General features: G+C 36.1%; 1 protein-coding gene across 8 annotated transcripts in view; it reads right to left on the bottom strand.

The window, feature by feature from the left end:
- Nucleotides 1–19,109, bottom strand: part of hycc1 (hyccin PI4KA lipid kinase complex subunit 1) — a 43,206-nt gene that overhangs the window by 4,676 nt on the left and 19,421 nt on the right. For 2 of the 8 annotated variants that reach the window (XR_013190125.1, XR_013190124.1), the window contains exons 2-11: nt 14,771–14,852; nt 14,596–14,697; nt 10,229–10,408; nt 6,020–6,100; nt 5,831–5,946; nt 5,565–5,660; nt 4,030–4,146; nt 3,157–3,244; nt 2,044–2,203; nt 611–906 (exon numbers count right to left, since the gene is read on the bottom strand). Coding sequence is in view for 3 of the 8 variants with exons in the window: in XM_077194858.1 (XP_077050973.1) it covers nt 2,044–2,203; nt 3,157–3,244; nt 4,030–4,146; nt 5,565–5,660; nt 5,831–5,946; nt 6,020–6,100; nt 10,229–10,408; nt 14,596–14,697; nt 14,771–14,821 (991 nt within the window). In the remaining 5 variants the exon portion in view is untranslated. Of the gene's footprint in view, nt 1–610; nt 907–2,043; nt 2,204–3,156; nt 3,245–4,029; nt 4,147–5,564; nt 5,661–5,830; nt 5,947–6,019; nt 6,101–10,228; nt 10,409–14,595; nt 14,698–14,770; nt 14,853–16,632; nt 16,804–17,165; nt 17,275–17,370; nt 17,811–18,436; nt 18,494–19,109 lie in introns of those variants that run through there. The other 6 variants (XM_077194856.1, XM_077194857.1, XR_013190127.1 and 3 more) reach the window with 5 other exon arrangements.

Genomic DNA, 19,109 nt, shown 5'->3' with positions numbered 1-19,109 from the left:
ATCTAATTACAAATTTGTTTTAATGTAATAAAAATGTATTTAAATAATGAATTCATAATAATAAATGTAATTAAAATAATGATATCTAATTACAATATATAATTTAATATATAAATGTTCAATAAATAAATATATATATATATATATATAAATTGTAATAAAAAATTATAATATAGAATATTGTGTGTGTGTGTGTGTGTGTGTGTGTGTGTGTGTGTGTGTGTATGTGTGTGTGTGTGTGTGTGTGTGTGTGTGTGTGTGTGTGTGTGTGTGTGTGTGTGTGTGTGTGCATGTATACAAAATAAATATATGGATATATTACATGCATATTGTTTGAAAATATATATGCATGCACAAAAAATTTAAATATAGTTCTTCCACCTAAAAACAAAAAATAAATTAAATCTAATTATATATATATATATATATTTTTTTTGATTAATAGACAGTAGAGTTATTAGACATTATGCCACTTATGCTGTGGATCGAGCTTTACCTTTGAACCGGACACATTCCTTCCAGAAAAAGTTGCTGGTTGATACTCTTCAGGGTTTACATATATCTTAAATAATTAACACGCTTATGAAGACGCTCCGCCCCACACAAGTACCTCTGGGCCCGAGGGGAGAGGGGGGGAGGGTGTGGGACGAGAGGGGGGAGGGGGGCTCTAGAGCTGAACCCGCCCCACGGAGGGCGTCCCGTCCCGCACGGACTTCTGCCTCCTGACCTCTTGACCTCTAGGGTCGACCCCCACCTCAGTGGCGCCCCCTAGCGCCTCCCCCTCCGTCCTGCAGCGAAGAGCCTCTCCGTTGGCCAGTCGTTCCCCGCTGACCCCCGTTACGCTAATCTCAGGGATGGGCCCGGTCGGGCAGGTGTCAGGGGAGTCTACACTGTCCTCCTGAGACTCTGAGACACACACACACACACACGGACACATGCATGATGGGTGACGTGATGAGACGTACATGGAAATAAAATCTGAAACATCTCAAGACAAACTTAAAAATTCAAAATAATATGATAAAAATGGACACATGACGATGAAATGAAAGCGACTCTCAAAATGCACTGCACATTTTGAATTATATTATTATTATAAATGTATAATTAAATGACAGCGTTATAATACAATATTAATATAAATATACAGCTGCTATCATTAATTATTAATTACAGTTAAATTATATTGTTGTAATAAAAAGTATATTTTACTAAAATATGAATTATATTAATTTATAATAACTGAAATATTATGAACAATTATTTAATAATGTTTTTCATAAAATATTACAATTAGGTTTATTGAATTATAACATTATTAATAATAAATCATGTTATAAGCATAATATATAGTACATAAATTAACCATTATTAATATAGTTATTATAACATATAATGAAAATACATTTTAAAAAAAATATAATTTTATTATAAAATATTTTATTAATTGTAATGTTTAATAATATATATATATATATATAAACAGTTATTAACATATATTTTTATATATTATTATTAAAACAAACTATATTTTTTATTAAATTAAAAATAAAGACTCAAAACAGTAAAACTGATATTATAGTTTAAGAAATAATTAAGAAATAAGCCATATGCTTTGAGGCACAAATGATTTGATGGAGCGACATATACACTAAAAGTGTCAAATTTAGGGTTAGGGCTTCAAATCACTAGCAGCGATGACGCTTGCCTTGGCAAACAGCACTAATGAGTGCGTTTGATGCTTAATTGTGGCTGACGAACAGAAAAGCCGTCATTAACTCTGAATCGCCTGAGCACTAATTAGTCAGATGGCCTGATGTCGGGATGAGAGAGACCAACTCACGAGTGCCACGTCAAAAAACTGAGCCAAATACCACATTATTACGATCTATGACCCGCTGAAAAGTGAGCAGGAATCCCATTCTGGCCCGAGTCATCAAAACATCAGGATGTGGGGAAAAACCTCGGAGAGTTTTAATACTAGGGCATCGACTCCGCCAGCTGTTTCAGGAAGTGTGAGTCACCATGGCCACTCATCCTCACCGTGGCGTTTCCAGCGATGGCCTCGGATAGACAGGCTGGTCACGGCGTTCCTGGAGATCCGAGAGGCTGTGGGAGTGATCTCCACCTGGATGGACCGAGTTCCCTCTTTATTGGACTTCAGTGTAGCGCCGTGAAGAGACGATTTGATGGCGTTTCCCACCTGAGAAACATCAAGAACAAAAGAAAAATCTCTTTATATAGAGCCATGCAGACAGATCTCCTATGGTACATATTGCAAATTAGTGGCTAAAAATGCACAGATGCATCTGACAATGACAATTCAATGCATTATTGTATATTCCATTAAAACGGTGCAATGTGACGTTCATTTTTTATGTAAACCAATATATTATAACGTAATGCATGGTGTATATATATATTGATTTTATTATATATACACGCACACACACACAATTTTGCAAGTTAACTTAAGTAAATTGCAACTGTAAATTGTTATAAATACAATTACTTTTAATAAAACTAAAATATATAATTTTAGGTTTTTAGTTTAAAATTAATTATAATATATGATTCATAACAACTAGCTAGTTCGATAGTTGCAAATTAAAAAAGTTGCAGCAGTTATGAATCGAACAGAATATATATATATATATATATATATATATATATATATATATATATATATATATATATACATATATATATAAATAAAACAATTTTGCAAATGTTATGTAATTTGCAACTGTAAATTATTATAAATCATAATAACATTACTTAAAAAATAAAATTGTATATTTATTGAATGTAATTTATTTTTTAGGTGGATTTTATTTATTTTAGACAGTTGAAAATTATCCATCCATTCCAATTTTGCATATGCATCATATATATTTAATACATATTTCATTTAATTTTAGTAAAGGCTCATTATCAAATCAAATCACTGTGAGAGTTAATATTAACTCCCTTAATAGAACTAATTCCTCTACTATAGCCTGTTTTTGTGGTGTTGTAAGTGTTTGTTTCTGTCACAATGCCACAGTCGGCCATTCTAACGGGATCAGTGAATGAATTTCTGAAATGTCGGTAATCTGCGGAGCTTTAGCTGCATTTCTGTAATCTTTGCTCAAGCCAGAGGGATCTGAAACCCACCAGCAGGGCTTCTGGGAAGAGCTCCAGCTGAGAGCGGTACAGCACATCATCCAGAGCCTTGGAGCCCAGGTCCACTTCACCGTTACACCTGCACACACACACGATCAAAAACAACATCTCTGTCATCATCTACTCACCCTCATCTCAATCCAAACCCATATGCTGTTGTTTCATCATTGGAACAAAAAGGAGAATTAATTATTTTTCATCTGCCAAATGGAAATGATTATCGGCAGATGTAGATAATCTCAAAATGGCTAAATACTGTATACAGAATCCTTATATGGAATATTTTTCCATACAAGGGTGATAACATCCGTCAAGAGCCTTCAAAAAAATCTTTATATGTTTCCTAGAAAAATAAATAAATGAAAAAGAAACAAGGTATATAGTGTTGGAAAATTTTTTGTTTTTTTTTAAATATGACAACAACAAAAAAATTAAATAACCATTTGTAAAATTTGGGAACTGACACAAAAGGGAACGCTTTATTTTAAAATCAGCCAAATGCAAATTATTATTGACTGGACAATTCATTTTTTGATGAATATTTTTCTAAACAAGAGTGAAATCAAGAGTCCAAAAATCCTTCAAAAAAGATCCTTGTGTAACAATATCAATATCAAGGTATAAAGGATTGGAACAAAATAGGAAAAATAACTAAAAACATTTTTTTTTTACTATTTCTAAATGTTGTAATTTATACAAAAGGGAACAACTTATTTTTAAGCCAAATTGAACTGATAATTGGCCGTGCCCCATTAGACAAACATGTAGATGATGATGACATGGGCGTTAGGCCAGGTCACTCCCAGAAACACTTGTCTGATAACAGGTTTGGTAGGACAGAGTCTTTAGTTTTGAAACACTCACAGTGCAAAATGAATCCCCGTGATGAGCTGCACCAGGAACTCAGACGTGACCATGAGCCGCGCGCTGATGCCTTTATACCGCCGCAACTGTTGCCTTGGATAACCACAGATAGAAACTCTGAAAAGAGAAGAATACATCAGCAAACAACTGAAATTAACTAAAATATACATTATGTTGGTCTCACTGCTTTCTAGATATCAGTATCGGCCAATAAAAAGCCCATGTTGGTCAACCACTGGGTTAAATTCATCACTATGATGATCAGGCCCATGAGGGAATGTGACGACACCTTTGACCTGCAGTCGAGGGAAATTATCTTTGTTAACTCAACTGTAAACATTAGCTGATTGGTTAAATAATCAGTCATGTGATCATCTCTCACTGGATGACACGGCTTAAATCACTGTGGGAAAAGACCAATCGCAGGTCTGAGTCCACTCAGGTTCAGGTCTATAAGAGGATCAGGGTGACTGGAAACAGAGAGGATCATGGGAGGATTTGAGATGAAGAGACGCATTATCCACACAAACACCTGATCTAAAGGCCTGACCAGAGCAGTGCCAGAACAGCATGCCAACAATGATTCTGATATATAAAAAACAACTTAACAGCAATAAATAAATTGTATGCCAACTAGGTGAAATTAAATAAACACATACATTAGTTCATATTTATTCATATAAATAATGTAAATAAAACATGAATAAATATAAATGATGTATTTAAATGAATAAAAAATATAACTACAAATGAAAAAAATACAAATGTATTTGTTAAAAATAAATAAAAATTAATTAATTAATAAATACATATTTATATGCAAAATATATTTACCAATATGAATAATAAATGTATTTAAATAAGTAAAAATATTAATAATTACAGATGTATTTTGTTAAAAATCAATAAAAATAAAATATTTAATACATAATATAACAACAATGTAATATATTTAAATAAATAATGCATTTAAATAAATACATGAATAAATAAATATGTATTTATTCATTTATTTATTTAAATGAATTATTTATATCCAATATATATTTACCAACAGCCTTGGCAATGTATAATAAATAAATAAGTGAAATTATTTAACTAAATGCAAAATTAAATTCATAATTTTAAATGAATAAAATGAATTAAAATACAACAAACAAAAAATATTTATCTTTATTACTATTAAATTTGGAAACTGATACAAAAGGGATTAATTTATTTTTAATCAGCTAAATTGAGATGCGTTGAGATTTGCCAATGTTGATATTTGTGTGTCAATGTCAAATATCAGCCAAATTATTAAACTGGCAATTAAAGCAGTGAATCATATAATCTTGATCATACTCAAAATGTTTGTGTTAAGGAAATTGCTCAAAAGTATATGGGGACATTTCAGACGCATTCCTACACAAATCTGTGCCCATGTATCAGTCCATCACAACCCTCAGGGACCATAATAAAATTGAACGTTGTCATGGTGTTTTTAAGGACTTAAACTGTTTTTTTAATTCCTCAGTGTGTGTTATATGTCAAACCTGGAGCTGAGCTGACACAGAGACTGCAGGGATGAACTGGTCATGTAGCTCAGAGCCGCATTGTAACACAGCAGCAGAAACGTCAAGACTTCAAACCTGCAAAACACATGACCATCATCATCATCATCATCATCAAATTAAAGCAGAAATACATAATTAAATCCACTTTAACCCCCTCCCCAGCATGCATTTGCTGATTAAAAATGGATGACTAAAATAAAAGCATGGAGTGCAATATGAATATTTGATGCGGTGCACAGTCACACCTGTTCTGTGCTGTAAAGGTCTCTCGCTGCAGGTGCGGGCCACTGTAAACCACTCGACTCAAGCCGTGATTGGCTAAGGCTCCTTCCGTCAAGGCCAGAGAGCCAAACGAGGACGGCTGGAAGCGGGGCAGAGAGACGGTCAGAACGAGAAAATCTGAGCATCACGATCAGGACCTTAGATTCACTCACCTCATGGTAAACTGAAGGCTTGGATAAGGAAGGGATGGTGAACGACAGCACTTTACTCTGCCCGTCTTTATCAACGATTTCCTGAAATAAACATGATCATAATAATGAGGACTGATCTGATTCAGAGACATGAACACATGTGTGAGGGAACATATAAACAAACATACAGCGTTATGATGACAATAACTAAAAAAATATATTGTTTCCGTATTGAATGTATACATGGCCATAACCTAAACTACGCTGCCTCCAAGTCATCTATGAATAATCATATTTCACATAGATGGGATATCATTTATCAGGGGAAACTTTTTTTATTTTTTTATTTTGTGTGCCTTTGATGAAGAATAGCAATAAAAGCTTGCCAAAAACACTACTCATTTAGCAAGTTTATGAAACAACAGGCTTTAAAAAAAGAAAAAATATCTCCCATAAGTCTCTTTTGCAGAATAATAAACCACACAGACAAAGCAACAATTACACATCTAATGCATTTCCTTCTGAGTTTTCATTTTGTTGCATTAGCACTGAGAAAAAAAAGCTTCCTGTCTTTGTCAGAAAATGAAACGAAAAAGAAATCTGCAATGGCCAGAAGTGACCGTTTTATATTTCAATTAAAACTCATCTAATTTTACTAAAATTCAGTAAAAAAGCAGTATTTTACAAAAAAGATAATGTAGATCATTTTAAATATTTATCTATTTTATTTTATATCAAAAACATTATATAAAAATATTTATATTACACAAATATTTCACAAAAAAATTATTTATATAATTATAGAAAAATATAATACAAATTACCTAAATATTCCCCCCAAAAATCACATATGTATGTATATATATATATATATATATATATTTTTTTTTTTTTTTCTGGTACACAAAAAAAAGCTAAGCTGAATTATATATGTATTGATGCTTTTGCAAAATTTTTATGTAAAACAATGTTTTGAAGTCCTTTGAAAATGGGACCGAGATTCTAGTGCACTTGATCTAGTTTCTGTAAAACTGTGCTTGCGTTACAACAACAAAAGACCATGATAAAGCAATTTGTCATTTGATGGAAAAAGTATCTTGTAAATGAAATAGTTGCTCTACAAACAACAGAGCAACTGTCAGAAGTTGGTATAAAGTTCAACACTTTTAGCTGGTTACTCTCCAACAGTGAGGATGAATGTGTCAAGAGTTTGTTAAACACACGTGACGAGATCTCGCAACCGAATCATGGTGAAACTGTAGAACTGTTCTTGTTGTACAAGACTCAGGAGTTCTTCAGGTGTAAAGACAAACCAGATCAAGTGAGATTTCAGTGTGTGTTAGTCTCTAAAACAGGACGCCCACCGGCCTGCTGTCGATTTCAGAGCCGATAGCGTCAGGATGATTAAGCGCTCCCTGACACCCCGATGGCATGTGATTGACAGATGACCTACTCTGGTATTCAGGGTGAAGTGAGGAGGGAGGGCGAGTTCACGGGGCGTAAAACCCATGAAAGACCCCCGACCTCGCTCACAGCCTGGCTTCCCTTCTCACAGCCCGCTGGAAAACATCACTTCCTGATTAACTCAAAATCCATGGCTAAAGTTCACAGGAAAAGCCTGAGGAAGTTGCTGTCCGGCCGACATTCACAACACCATTTTTGATGTGATTTTTAGGGAGTGAATCAAGAATCGGTCTCAACTTGAAATATGGAAAGTCACCTTTATTTCTAAAGCCCTTTTATACAACATAGATCAAATCAATAATAAAATTGCAGTCAAATCAATAAAATTACTGATAATTAAATGTGGCCTATTATGCCCCTTTTCACAAGATGTAATATAAGTCACTGATGTCCCAGAATGTGTGTGAAGTTTCTACTGAAAATAACCCGCAGATCATTTATTATAGCTTGTCAAATTCACCCCTGTTTGGGTGAGAACAAAAACACACCATTTTTGTGCGTCTCTTTACATGAGAACTCGAAAAATTAGAATATCGTGCAAAAGTTATAATTTTGAGGATAATGGTTTACATTTTTTACATTTTTTATGAAAATCCCAAATTCAAAATCTCAGAAAATTCGAATATTACATGATATCAATAAAAAAAAAGGATTTTAAATACAGAAATGTCGGCCCTCTGAAAAGTATAATCATTGCATATGTATATAGTTATATATACTAAATATATTAGTTTCACCTTTTAATTTGAATTACTGAAATACATGTACAATTACTACAATTTTACATGTTTAATAAATACAATTACTATTGCTCGATATTCTAATTTTCGAGTTTCACCTGTATGTGCAAATGAGCTGCTGCTCCGTGCAACCTTTTCTTATCCAGAACCTTTACAGCTCGTGCTTCAGACACTCCGTCAACAACAAAACTGGAGAATCTCACGCAGCCAAAATGTCAGAAATTGTCAGTAGTGGTGTTCAGCCTTACATGTTCAAACCGGAGTCAGACACTAGAGAGACTTGGGAAGAAGTTACAACTTTTCAAATGCAACTAGACGTCTCTGAATGGTTAGTGGATACATTTATGTAGGCTAGTTGTTGTGGAATAAAGTTGATTCAACTCATCGACTAGCATGCACCATCACGTTAATCTAAAGATTTTACAGAAACAACTTTCACAAATCCAGCATTGAACTGACGCTTGTTTGTGAAGCAGTCCGGAGTAAAATATTCTCCGTCACATTTCTTTCATAAATGAAATTCAACCACGGTGTCCTCAGTGACTCAGACGTCGGGAATCTATGTTCGTTTGGTACATATCCAATAACAGAACATCTGTGATGTTTTTTTGGTGCAGACATTGTCAATCTGCAGCTGCTACAGCGAGGAAACAGAAATGGCCACTGCGGTCACTGTGGCTCACTCAGGACGGGATCTATGCTAATACGGCAGATCGTCACCAGTCATGGACGGGGAAATCTGGAACCGCTCGTGTGGAGAGAGACTGTTTATGATTTATGGGGATTACAAAAAATAAAGGGAGTGCGTTTTTACCATTATAGGCTGGTTGTTTAAAGGGGCATTCGGCAACTCTAGCCATTTCTTCGCTGATTTTCACATTTGTAGTCGCATGTTTTCTCAGCGAGCTCCCCCTACAGCTGTGAGGAGTATTTTTCACAACAATGTCGTAAAAAAAACTCACTTGCGGCCCTTCCTCCCTCTTTCTACCGCTGCTCATGCGCATTTGTTATTATTGGAGCCGGCCAACTTTATCGTGTGGAGTGTGTCTATCGAGGTGGGTAATACATCATACACATTGAGGGCGGTGTGTGGGTTTATGTCGAATAGCCGTAAAGCAGTTTGTGTTTCTCGCTCGTTCTCGCTTCTCACGAGACTTCCTATTTCCAACTTACCGGGACGTTAGTCTCCATGTTGCAAGCTTGGTTTTCCGCCTGGGAACGTTGGGGGAGCGGGGAAAGTCACAGACTCACCACAACAGGTTATTAAACCACCCAAATGATTTCTAAACGGTTTTAAGTTGAAATAGTTGCCGAATGCCCCTTTAAACACACTGTAGACACACATCTGTGTTCAAACATGTTTTGCATAATAGGTTTTCTTTAATAGCCTGGCAAGCCAGACCCACATCAAGATGTTAGGTCTGGGAACTCACCATTGGCAGGGCTCAATCCGATGGGCGGGATTAACGGTTGACTTTCAAATTCCCTCTGCAGGCAATAGGATATCGCTATAACCAACCAGAGCAACGAACGGTTGTGGCTGAGTGAGTCCCATGCGTTTTCCCACCAGCAGAGCTAGTTTAAACTTTTGCCGTATCCGGTCGGCAAAACTCCGAACAGATTTTCCTTTTTTAAGAATGACTTAAGTGCCGTTCTTTGTTCTTTTCTCAAAGAAAAGCTTAACTCCAAGTCCTCCAGAGTCGCGGCCAAAGCCGATTTGAAAGACCGCTGTTTGCCAGCAGCAGCTGAGCATCATCTTCTTTGTTTTCAAGTAGCAGGGAATTCACGCAGATCCGTCACATCTCTGCCGTCATTATGTTAAGCCCGCCCACCGACTCTATACACGATTTGATTGGCCTGACTAGAGTTTGGTTTTTCCAGCTCGAAAGCCAACGGAGAGTTGCTAGACTACACTGGCTGCAAAATAAATTATTATTTCATTACGCTAGGGTGCGTCTAGATTTCTAGGGTACCTCTTTAAGTGTTTTTCTGTGTGAAACATGCATTGGTGTATGAGGGCACTGACCAGGTTGTATATGCCGAGCAGAAGCGCCTCTATGCAGCCGCTGCAGTGCGGGTCTCGGCAGGCCGTGACGGACAGGTAACTCCACACCAGCTCCGGCAAGAACTGCAGAGTAAAGCGCTGAAGACGCGGCTCGCCGCTGCGGTAAAACTCAAACAACTGATGACACACCGGCTCCAGCAGCTGAGAGACACAAATGCATTACAATTACAAATCAGTGCAAAAATACAAATTCTCTCACCTAGATTTTAATGAACCACTAAACTACTTTTTAAGTAGCCTGACTGCTCCAATTTTGATGTCTGCTGACTGTAGTACAACTGAAGGCTTGTTAAAATAAGGTAAAAATACAACTACTAACCACATGGCCATATCCTGAAAAAAACATGTTGGTCCTTCTCTGACTACTTCACTCAGAGAAGCTGTCAATCACAGCTGTCAATCATGATGCCACAACCCCGTTCAATAGTAAATAACTAACTAAAACCAAACTTATTTAAAAAAAGGAACAGTTAAACTTAAGTCAGCTTGGTGAAAACTGCCTAAAATTATAGAAACCATCATTGAGAAAAAAAAATTAGTTTGAAGTATAATTTGATAGTTTTGTTTGACTCACGTCCCTATCAATTACATGGAGAAGGCGGGGTTTATGACCTATACTGCAGCCAGACACCAGGGGGCGATCCAAATGTTTCTAAAAGTGAACTGGGACTAAATCAAATGAACCGCACAAACAGAGCAATCGCACCAGAGTTTGTTTAAATCAAGTGTAAACACCCTAAAACTCTCCTTCTAGTAAATATTTTAGGTCAAAGGGGTTCAGCTGACCAAAAAGTTTGGGAATATCAGGTCAAAACAGTTTTACACTCAATACTGATATTAAACAGCTTTATTAAACAGCTTTATTAAACAGTTAATGTAGTTTTAGCAGGTAGTTGACGGCTATAAGTCGACAAATAATGGTACTCGTATTCAACTTCTGTACTGTGGCATTTCTGAGTGAAATAATGTAGATTGGGCATTTGATTGGTTCACTACAGAGAGGTTATGATATTATTGGTTAATACATCATTACAACAGCCTTGGTTGTATCAGCAAAAAAGTAATTTCAGGTCATTTTGATGAACGATTACAAACAGATCAAAAACATTTCATGCTGTTTCTAAAAATAGCGTCCTTCAGTCAGTGTTCAGACATCTGCAGGACTGTGAGAAACATGGTGTGACGGTGCTCGATTTTTCTGAAATTAAACACCATAACGCTTCAACAGAGCAGTGAAGACTCAGGATCTGGTTTCCTGACACTTAAAAGTTGCAATCAAGCACAAAAACAAACAGAGATCACGATTTTTCCACGATTCTGAACAAACTAAACAAAATTACATTTTAATAGAGGTTCTGACAAAATGTACTTTGCTGCGGTCTATTTAAAATGTTTAATCAATATGAATTAGTTTTTTTTTAAAAACGTTTTGAGTGAATGACTCAATGACTCACTCATAAAGACTTCACTTGTTTTATTACTGGATGAATAAAATTTTTTGAACAAATCTCTTGAATGAATGATTCAATGACAAAATACATTTTTTAACATTCACTTGTCGCCGCCTAGTGGCATAAAGATGTAATCGATACAATTGTTATTTGAAGGTTAGTTTCAAAAGGTGATTGGCTCTATTTTGATATGCTACCATAGACATCATAGTGCTGGGCGGTATACCAGTTCATACCGAAAAGCGGTGTATATTTTTGTTATGATATTAATTTTGAATATACCGCCATACCGATTTATTTAATTACACAACGTTCGGAACGAACGTTACGCTGTGCGACACTGTTCCAGACAGACCCTTCACAATGTTGCACTTCTAAGCAGCGACTGCGTGGCGATGGTAAACACAGAGAATGTCTAATATGGGGAGAAGTTTCACTGGCAGTAAACTTCCGGCTTCTGAACTGGTTGCCGTTCCACTCTGGCTACATATGGAGCTATACCCGTAAAAATCCACTTTTGTCAGGATATAATTTTTTGTCTAGTAATTTGAATGTTGTTTACGAAAGGAGATGCAAAGAAATTACAGATTATTGGGTGTTAGATTTTTTAAAGACACTTATTTGCTTTAAAAAGGCAATCCTTCAGTCACACTGGTGCTTTCGCGCTCTGTACTTTCTTTTCTCTCGAGGCATCGACAACACCGCTGACACAGGTAAATACACGTGCTAGAAGAGTTTTTGTTTTGTTGTTTTAAAAGACCACGCCAAAAACACTTCGGATGCCACGATGCCATCAAGCGGTATCTCTGGACGTAATCAGTCCTTCACTGACCAATCAAAGTCCATTAGCAGAATGCTAGCGCGTTATGGGCAACCACAACTCAACCTGTAAATCGAAAGGACATAAATAGTTGTTCATTCAACTTTGGACCTATAACCCATGTTGAACTTGCAAAATCTACATTCAAATCTGAGATTTCTCAATGGCAATCGGGTGAAAGAGACAAATTTAGCCGTCTAGCCCAATAGACTCCCATTCATTTTGCACTCGGACGATATATAAATACGAATATAATGTGCCGCGCTCTCAGATACACACTGCTCTTGTTAGAATAGGTCTATTTTCTCTGGGCTCGCTCAGAGAATCCTGCGCTTAAAACGTGTTCAGTGCAATCCCGAATCTCTCCTCTTCCCCAGCTAACAATTTTAGGTTATAAGAACGTTTTCATAACATTCCCATTAAGTTATAAAAACGGTAACGTTATTTCTGAATGTTCTAGGAACATTCAAAACGTCCAGTTTTTTAGACGTTGCATTAACGTTATTTCTTGGTTATAAGAACTTTATTCAAAACGTTATAAGAACGTTCAATTCTCCCGTTATATAAACGTTGTATTAACGTTCTTGCTTGGTTATAAGTACATCATTCAAACGTCATTAGAACGTACATTTCTCCCGTTATATAAACGTTGTATTAACGTTATTTCCTGGTATAAGAACGTTATTAGAACGTTAAGAAATAACAATTTTAGGTTATACAGGGCGCTATTCTATTCTACAATATTCACTAATGACAGTAAAATAGACCATCCTTAGTCAATTTACTGCAGTAATTCCTCTCTCAACCAGTAGAAAAAGCTTTGAACACCTGATTATGCATGAAAAAAATACCCATCATGAACCGGAAAACCGGAATAATTTTGAAAAAAAACGTGATATAAATTTTTGGTCAAACCACCCAGCACTAAGACATCAGTGTTTATATCTGAACTATAATGTTTTATTCCAGTACTTCTGTGATAATACGAATATTTTTAACACATGACAACTGCTAAAAAAAACTATAACAAAATTTCATTTTCTAATCATTAACATTCAGACATCATACAGACATTTATGAAGTCTGAAATATATAATTGATTGCAGTAATACAAATGTGTACTTTAAAAGATTTTTCTATGATTATGTCATTAGCAGGACTGTTTCCAGAAAGAGGAACTGACGCAACAAGACGCTGGTATAAACTGACGGTTGTGCCTGAAGGAGACACACCCAATCTACTGAAAAGCACCTCCGTAACTCATCATCATAATGTTGACGCTGCCGTGAGCATGATTGTGACAATCAAACGAGCGCTGTACTGTTCATAACTCATGGTTACATCACCAAACATCTTCAGCTATGCAACACAGAGACAGACATTGGCACAACTGATTTCAAAAGAATATTCTGGGTTATTTTAAACATGATGTCCCAGAGTTTGTATATAAGATCAGGAAATGTGTTTATACAACTTCACTTGTAATCAGACAGGAGCAAAACGTGTAACTCTTTTTGGTTGCCTAAATTGTCCTTTTGAGATACTTTTCTTCGACCTTCTGTATTGTTTGAAAATGAAGAAATTAAGGCATAAATATTAATTTTGCAGGTGTAGATAAAGCTAGTATTTTCATTAAATACTCTATTTATTTTACAGTACAATAGTATTATTGCAATATAATATATATAATATTATTTGTATACTACAACAACTAATAATAATTAAAAAAAATTGATATACAATACAAGCACAGCAAACCTAGAACTCCTAAAAACGCATTTTAAATAGCAATTGCAATTATTATTATTTTCGGATCTAATTATCGCAATTTGATTTTCCCCCCCCAAATCATTCAGCTCTCGTTAAAACCAACAAATAAAGGAGATCATAACGCATTTTTCTTCCATAGTTAAATGGATTTTCATTTTTTTTCTAAAAATAGTAGGAACTGATTGGATGGTGAAAAGTGGCACACAACCCAGAATATGTCATTAAGCATCAAAAAACACACAAAATAATTAGAGACTGAGTACAAATAGGAGAAGAAACTGGCTTACATCGCTGTAATTTTCCCGTATAACTTTGTAAAGCGCTGGAACCAGAGAGCCCTTGTCCTTCAGAGAGGCGGCATAGCTGGAGACGGCCGTCTCTGGAAGAGTCTGAAACACACACGGGTCAAAGCAGGGAAACGCAGATGATACAGATGAGGAGAGAAACACAGAGATGACGTACCTTATACTCAGACAGCCACTCCTCCACTACGCCTTGATCCATGGCCAACATCTTCCCTCATCTGGTGTGAGGAGATCTCAACCTGAAACACAGGAACAACAGCCATCAAAACTCATCTCCACGGGTTTGTTTAATGAAAAACAGCTTTATTTAGAAAGAAAAGAACCAGACTTGAAGTACTATAGTATGTAGACACTTCAAAACGAACTTTAACACTACCCAGTTAAAGGCTATTGTTAACTAAAAAACAATAGAAAAAAAAACACTGAAAAAAATATTCATTTTAGATGAGAAACTTCAAGAAAATTAGAGAACTGAAATAAATCAGTGTAAATTAAAGTTCTAAAATTACTGTAGGTTAATAAAACTAATAAAAAAAATGAAATGAGAACGGAAAATCGAAAAATAAAAAGTTAATAAATACCATAATAGTAAATAACTAATACTAAAATAAAACAGGCAGGCCATTTACTGATACTAAACTGTGTAAACAGAAATTGCCACCATAATTGTAATAACTATGAGCTCATTAACATACGCCCACCCATATTTATATATTTAACATTCAGTTATTCAGAAACGTGAGCCATCCTGCTGAACAACAGCATGAACTACACTAGTAAACAAACATTAGCCAATCATAACAGTGGTCATTTACATGTGTTAAAGGTATAGTAGCAGTCAGAGAGAGGAAGTGAAAACGGTCATGAAGAACTAAATTATGACTTTTTTGGTTCAACAAACCAACAAAAATGCAACGCATGGCCCTTTAACACAAGATGAACCCAATGTCTCGCTGCTCCGGCTTTAACCTTTCACCCTCTCGCTCTGAACGGGGAAGTGAGAGATCACGGCATGTGGTGAGGAAAATCAGTTTAACACGCGTAACGTAAGGACAAAATTAAACACAGAGACGCTGGTTTTACTCCAGGGATCCCCGCAAATTGAGTTAAAGAATTCTAAAAATAATTTATCACAGTTTCCACAAAAATATTGAGCAGCACAATAATAATCAGAAACACTGAAGACTGGAATAATAATGATGAAAATTCAGCTTTGATCACAGGAATAAATGACATTTTACAATATATTCACATAGAAAACGGTTATTTGAATTGTAATAATATTTCACAATATTGCAGTTTTTACTGTATTTTTGATCAAATAAATGCAGCATTGATGAGCAGAAGAGACTTCTTTCAAAATCAACAAACTGAAAATGGTGTTTGAACTGGTAGCCTATATCGCACACATCTACTTCTGGGGAAATTTTTGAAATTCAATAATCTAGCAGAGTAAAAAACACACACACACACACACACATAAAATTTGATTGATTTGTACAGTTGTACAGTACTTTTCTCAAAATGTACAGTTTTAAAGTAGCTTTATCAAGAAAAAATCCGTACAAAACCAAGTCAAATGGTCACAAAAAAACGTCTTTAAAAAAAGTTTAGAGAGATGCACCAATCAAAGTTTATATATGATTTGAGAGCCTAATTACAAAAACAAAAGTCTCACTATAAAAAGCCATGTCCTAAACACACAATTATAATGTAGGCTACATGTTGCACTGAACCGTATTTTAATGTTTTGAAGTGATTCCAATCATATTTCAAGCAATTTAAAACCATAATGGCGAACCGTGCGGATCTGAAGCGTCTCAGCTGAAGGAAATAATACAGTACATCATTTATCGGCAAATTTTTCTAATTGGGCCGATAACGATAACTTTAAAAATGAGTATCGGCTGATACCAATATGGTGGCTAGATATATATCCCAAGATATCTCTCTCATTATTTTCCATGGGTCCAATTTCCATCCACTAGGACTGTCTCTCTCTCACACACACAAACTTACTGTTATCAGTTTTTCCTTATGTTCTGTCTCTCTATCCAACAGTTCTGTCCGTTCACTCATCATATCATCCACGAGTCACTCGGTTCTGTTTAAAACCTCTACAGCGTCTATTACAGTGAGTGTTTCTGCTCCCGTCTCTGACAGCCATTAGTCTGCGGCTCTCACAAACCTCTTTAATTAGTGCCGAGAGAGAGAGAGAGAGAGAGAGAGAGAGAGAGAGAGAGAGAGAGAGAGAGAGAGAGAGAGAGAGAGAGAGAGAGAGAGAGAGAGAGAGAGAGAGAGAGAGAGAGAGAGAGAGAGAGAGAGAGAGAGAGAGAGAGAGAGAGAGAGAGAGAGAGAGAGAGAGAGAGAGACACTTTGTAAGCACTCACTCATTCATGGCTTTATTGATTAGCCTGAATCACCCCGCCTTTACTCGGTCATGGATTAATAACTGTTGCACAGCGGGGGTGTGTGTGTGTGTGTGTGTGTGTGTGTGTGTGTGTGTGTGTGTGTGTGTGTGTCTTATCCCTAACACAAGCTATTGGATTAACCGCAGTCAGTGCCAGGAACGGCTTTCCGCTTCAGGATTTCACCCTCGTTTACTTCTATGGTGGCCGAACTGCGGTCTGGGATTCGAAGAGTTATTTTAAACAGTCAACTCTGGAAGGAGAAACAGATGAAGCTGCTGAAAGGAGTAATGTAAATGTTTTCGTGTTTGAGTGGTTAAATATTAAATCAACAGGCCTCGTTTATCACCTGACGAGTTATCTGAGGAATTTAAATACGGGCGACCTTTGACCTCGTAGAGCAAGAGGGACGATATCGGTTGATGGATGGATGGATGGATGGATGGATGGATGGATGGATGGATGGATGGATGGATGGATGGATGGATGGATGGATGGATGGATGGATGGATGGATGGATGGATGGATGGATGGATGGATGGATGGATGGATGGATGGATGGATGGATGGATGGATGGAAAATTAATAGTTACAAATACAAAACACCTCCAATTATGTAGCAAGAGAAGCAACTTCATCAAGCTAACTGGATGCCACTCGCTGAATTAACCATGCAACAGGAAACAGGAAGCAGTTCTCCACTGAAACCACAAGCCCGAGTGTTAACATTAGACATGCGTCTCAGGTTCAGTCCAGCGCTGGTGCTTCCACCATCATCAGGCTCAAGAACTGAGAAAAAAACCCTCAAATTTCAGCTAAAAAAAGTTAAAAGCGCAGTTCACCCAAAGATAGTCATTGAATAGTGTTTTTTCTAATACATTTTTTCTGGTTTTCTGTACTTGTTTGTAGGGCTGCAAAATTTGGCAAAAAAAAAAAAAGACTGATTGATAAAAATAAATATAACAACAAGTTATTAGAAATAATAAACTGATATCATTTTTGTAATAATATTTCATTTTAAAATACAAAATATATAATAATTTTATTATACAAATAATTTTGTAAAATTCATATATACATGTGCATATATGTATTAAACTAAATTGCAGCTTTTTTCAATTTGATAATAGCACTAACCCATACAGTGATATCGGTTTTATTAAGATTAATCATTCAGCCCTACTTAAAATATCATGCACAAGTCCTCTGGACTACTTTAAAGGTACTTCATGCCCTTTTAAAGCTTCTTTTGAGCAAAGGACACGGCCAGGACATTTAACTAAACGTAATCTTTAGTCGTTCGTTGCATAAATGACTTTTGGGTGAACTAACCCTTTAATAAATCAACAATAAAAAATGTGCTTTAGGTTATTTCTCGAGCTGAACTTATTAAACAGTGAAATGGACTGGATTACCTGCATCAAACTAGACTCGAGGGTTCAGAAGCAAGCGCATCGCATCCCTGAGCACATCTACAAAAACCAGACCAAAAATAGTCTCTGCCAAGAGCTTAAAAGTACAGAAGAACAGGCCAGCGACCCGGCGCTGATGGAACATATTTATAGGATGTGTCATGAAGACTCAGTGACTCAGACGAGCGAGGAGATCACGAACACACAAATCTCCATCTGAGACTGTAACCGGTCCTACAGAGAATGATGTGACTCTCCAAAAAATGAGTATGCAGTAAATTTACCAAACAATATTCTTCATTTTTAAGGGTGCTCCGATCAGGAGCTTTGGGTCCGATCGCCTATGACGATCACTGGAAGAAGTATTGGCCAATACCGATCACCGAAATAAATAAAAGGCCAACTATTCTTAACAACAATGTGTTTTAGGTATAAAAGAAAGTATCATGAATTGACTACTCTATTTAATGGCAAGCAACATGTGGAACATATTTCATTTCCTCTCTTAGAGGTTGTTATTTATTATTTATCGAAATGTTCCACTAGTTATTTTTCTAGCTAACTATTAACTCTTTCCCCACCAGAGTTTTTGAAAAAAGTTGCCAGCCACCACCAGCATTTTTTTGTGACAATTTTCACAAAAGTTTCATGGCCCCATGAATATTTTGTTGCATGA

Source organism: Siphateles boraxobius, unplaced genomic scaffold (assembly GCF_051911475.1).
Source record: "Siphateles boraxobius isolate OS27281-9 unplaced genomic scaffold, OSU_SipBor_1 33, whole genome shotgun sequence".
In the NCBI taxonomy this organism is placed as follows: Eukaryota; Metazoa; Chordata; class Actinopteri; order Cypriniformes; family Leuciscidae; genus Siphateles; species Siphateles boraxobius.
Note: the sequence above shows the minus strand (reverse complement) of the source record. Positions and strands in the feature narration are given on the sequence as shown.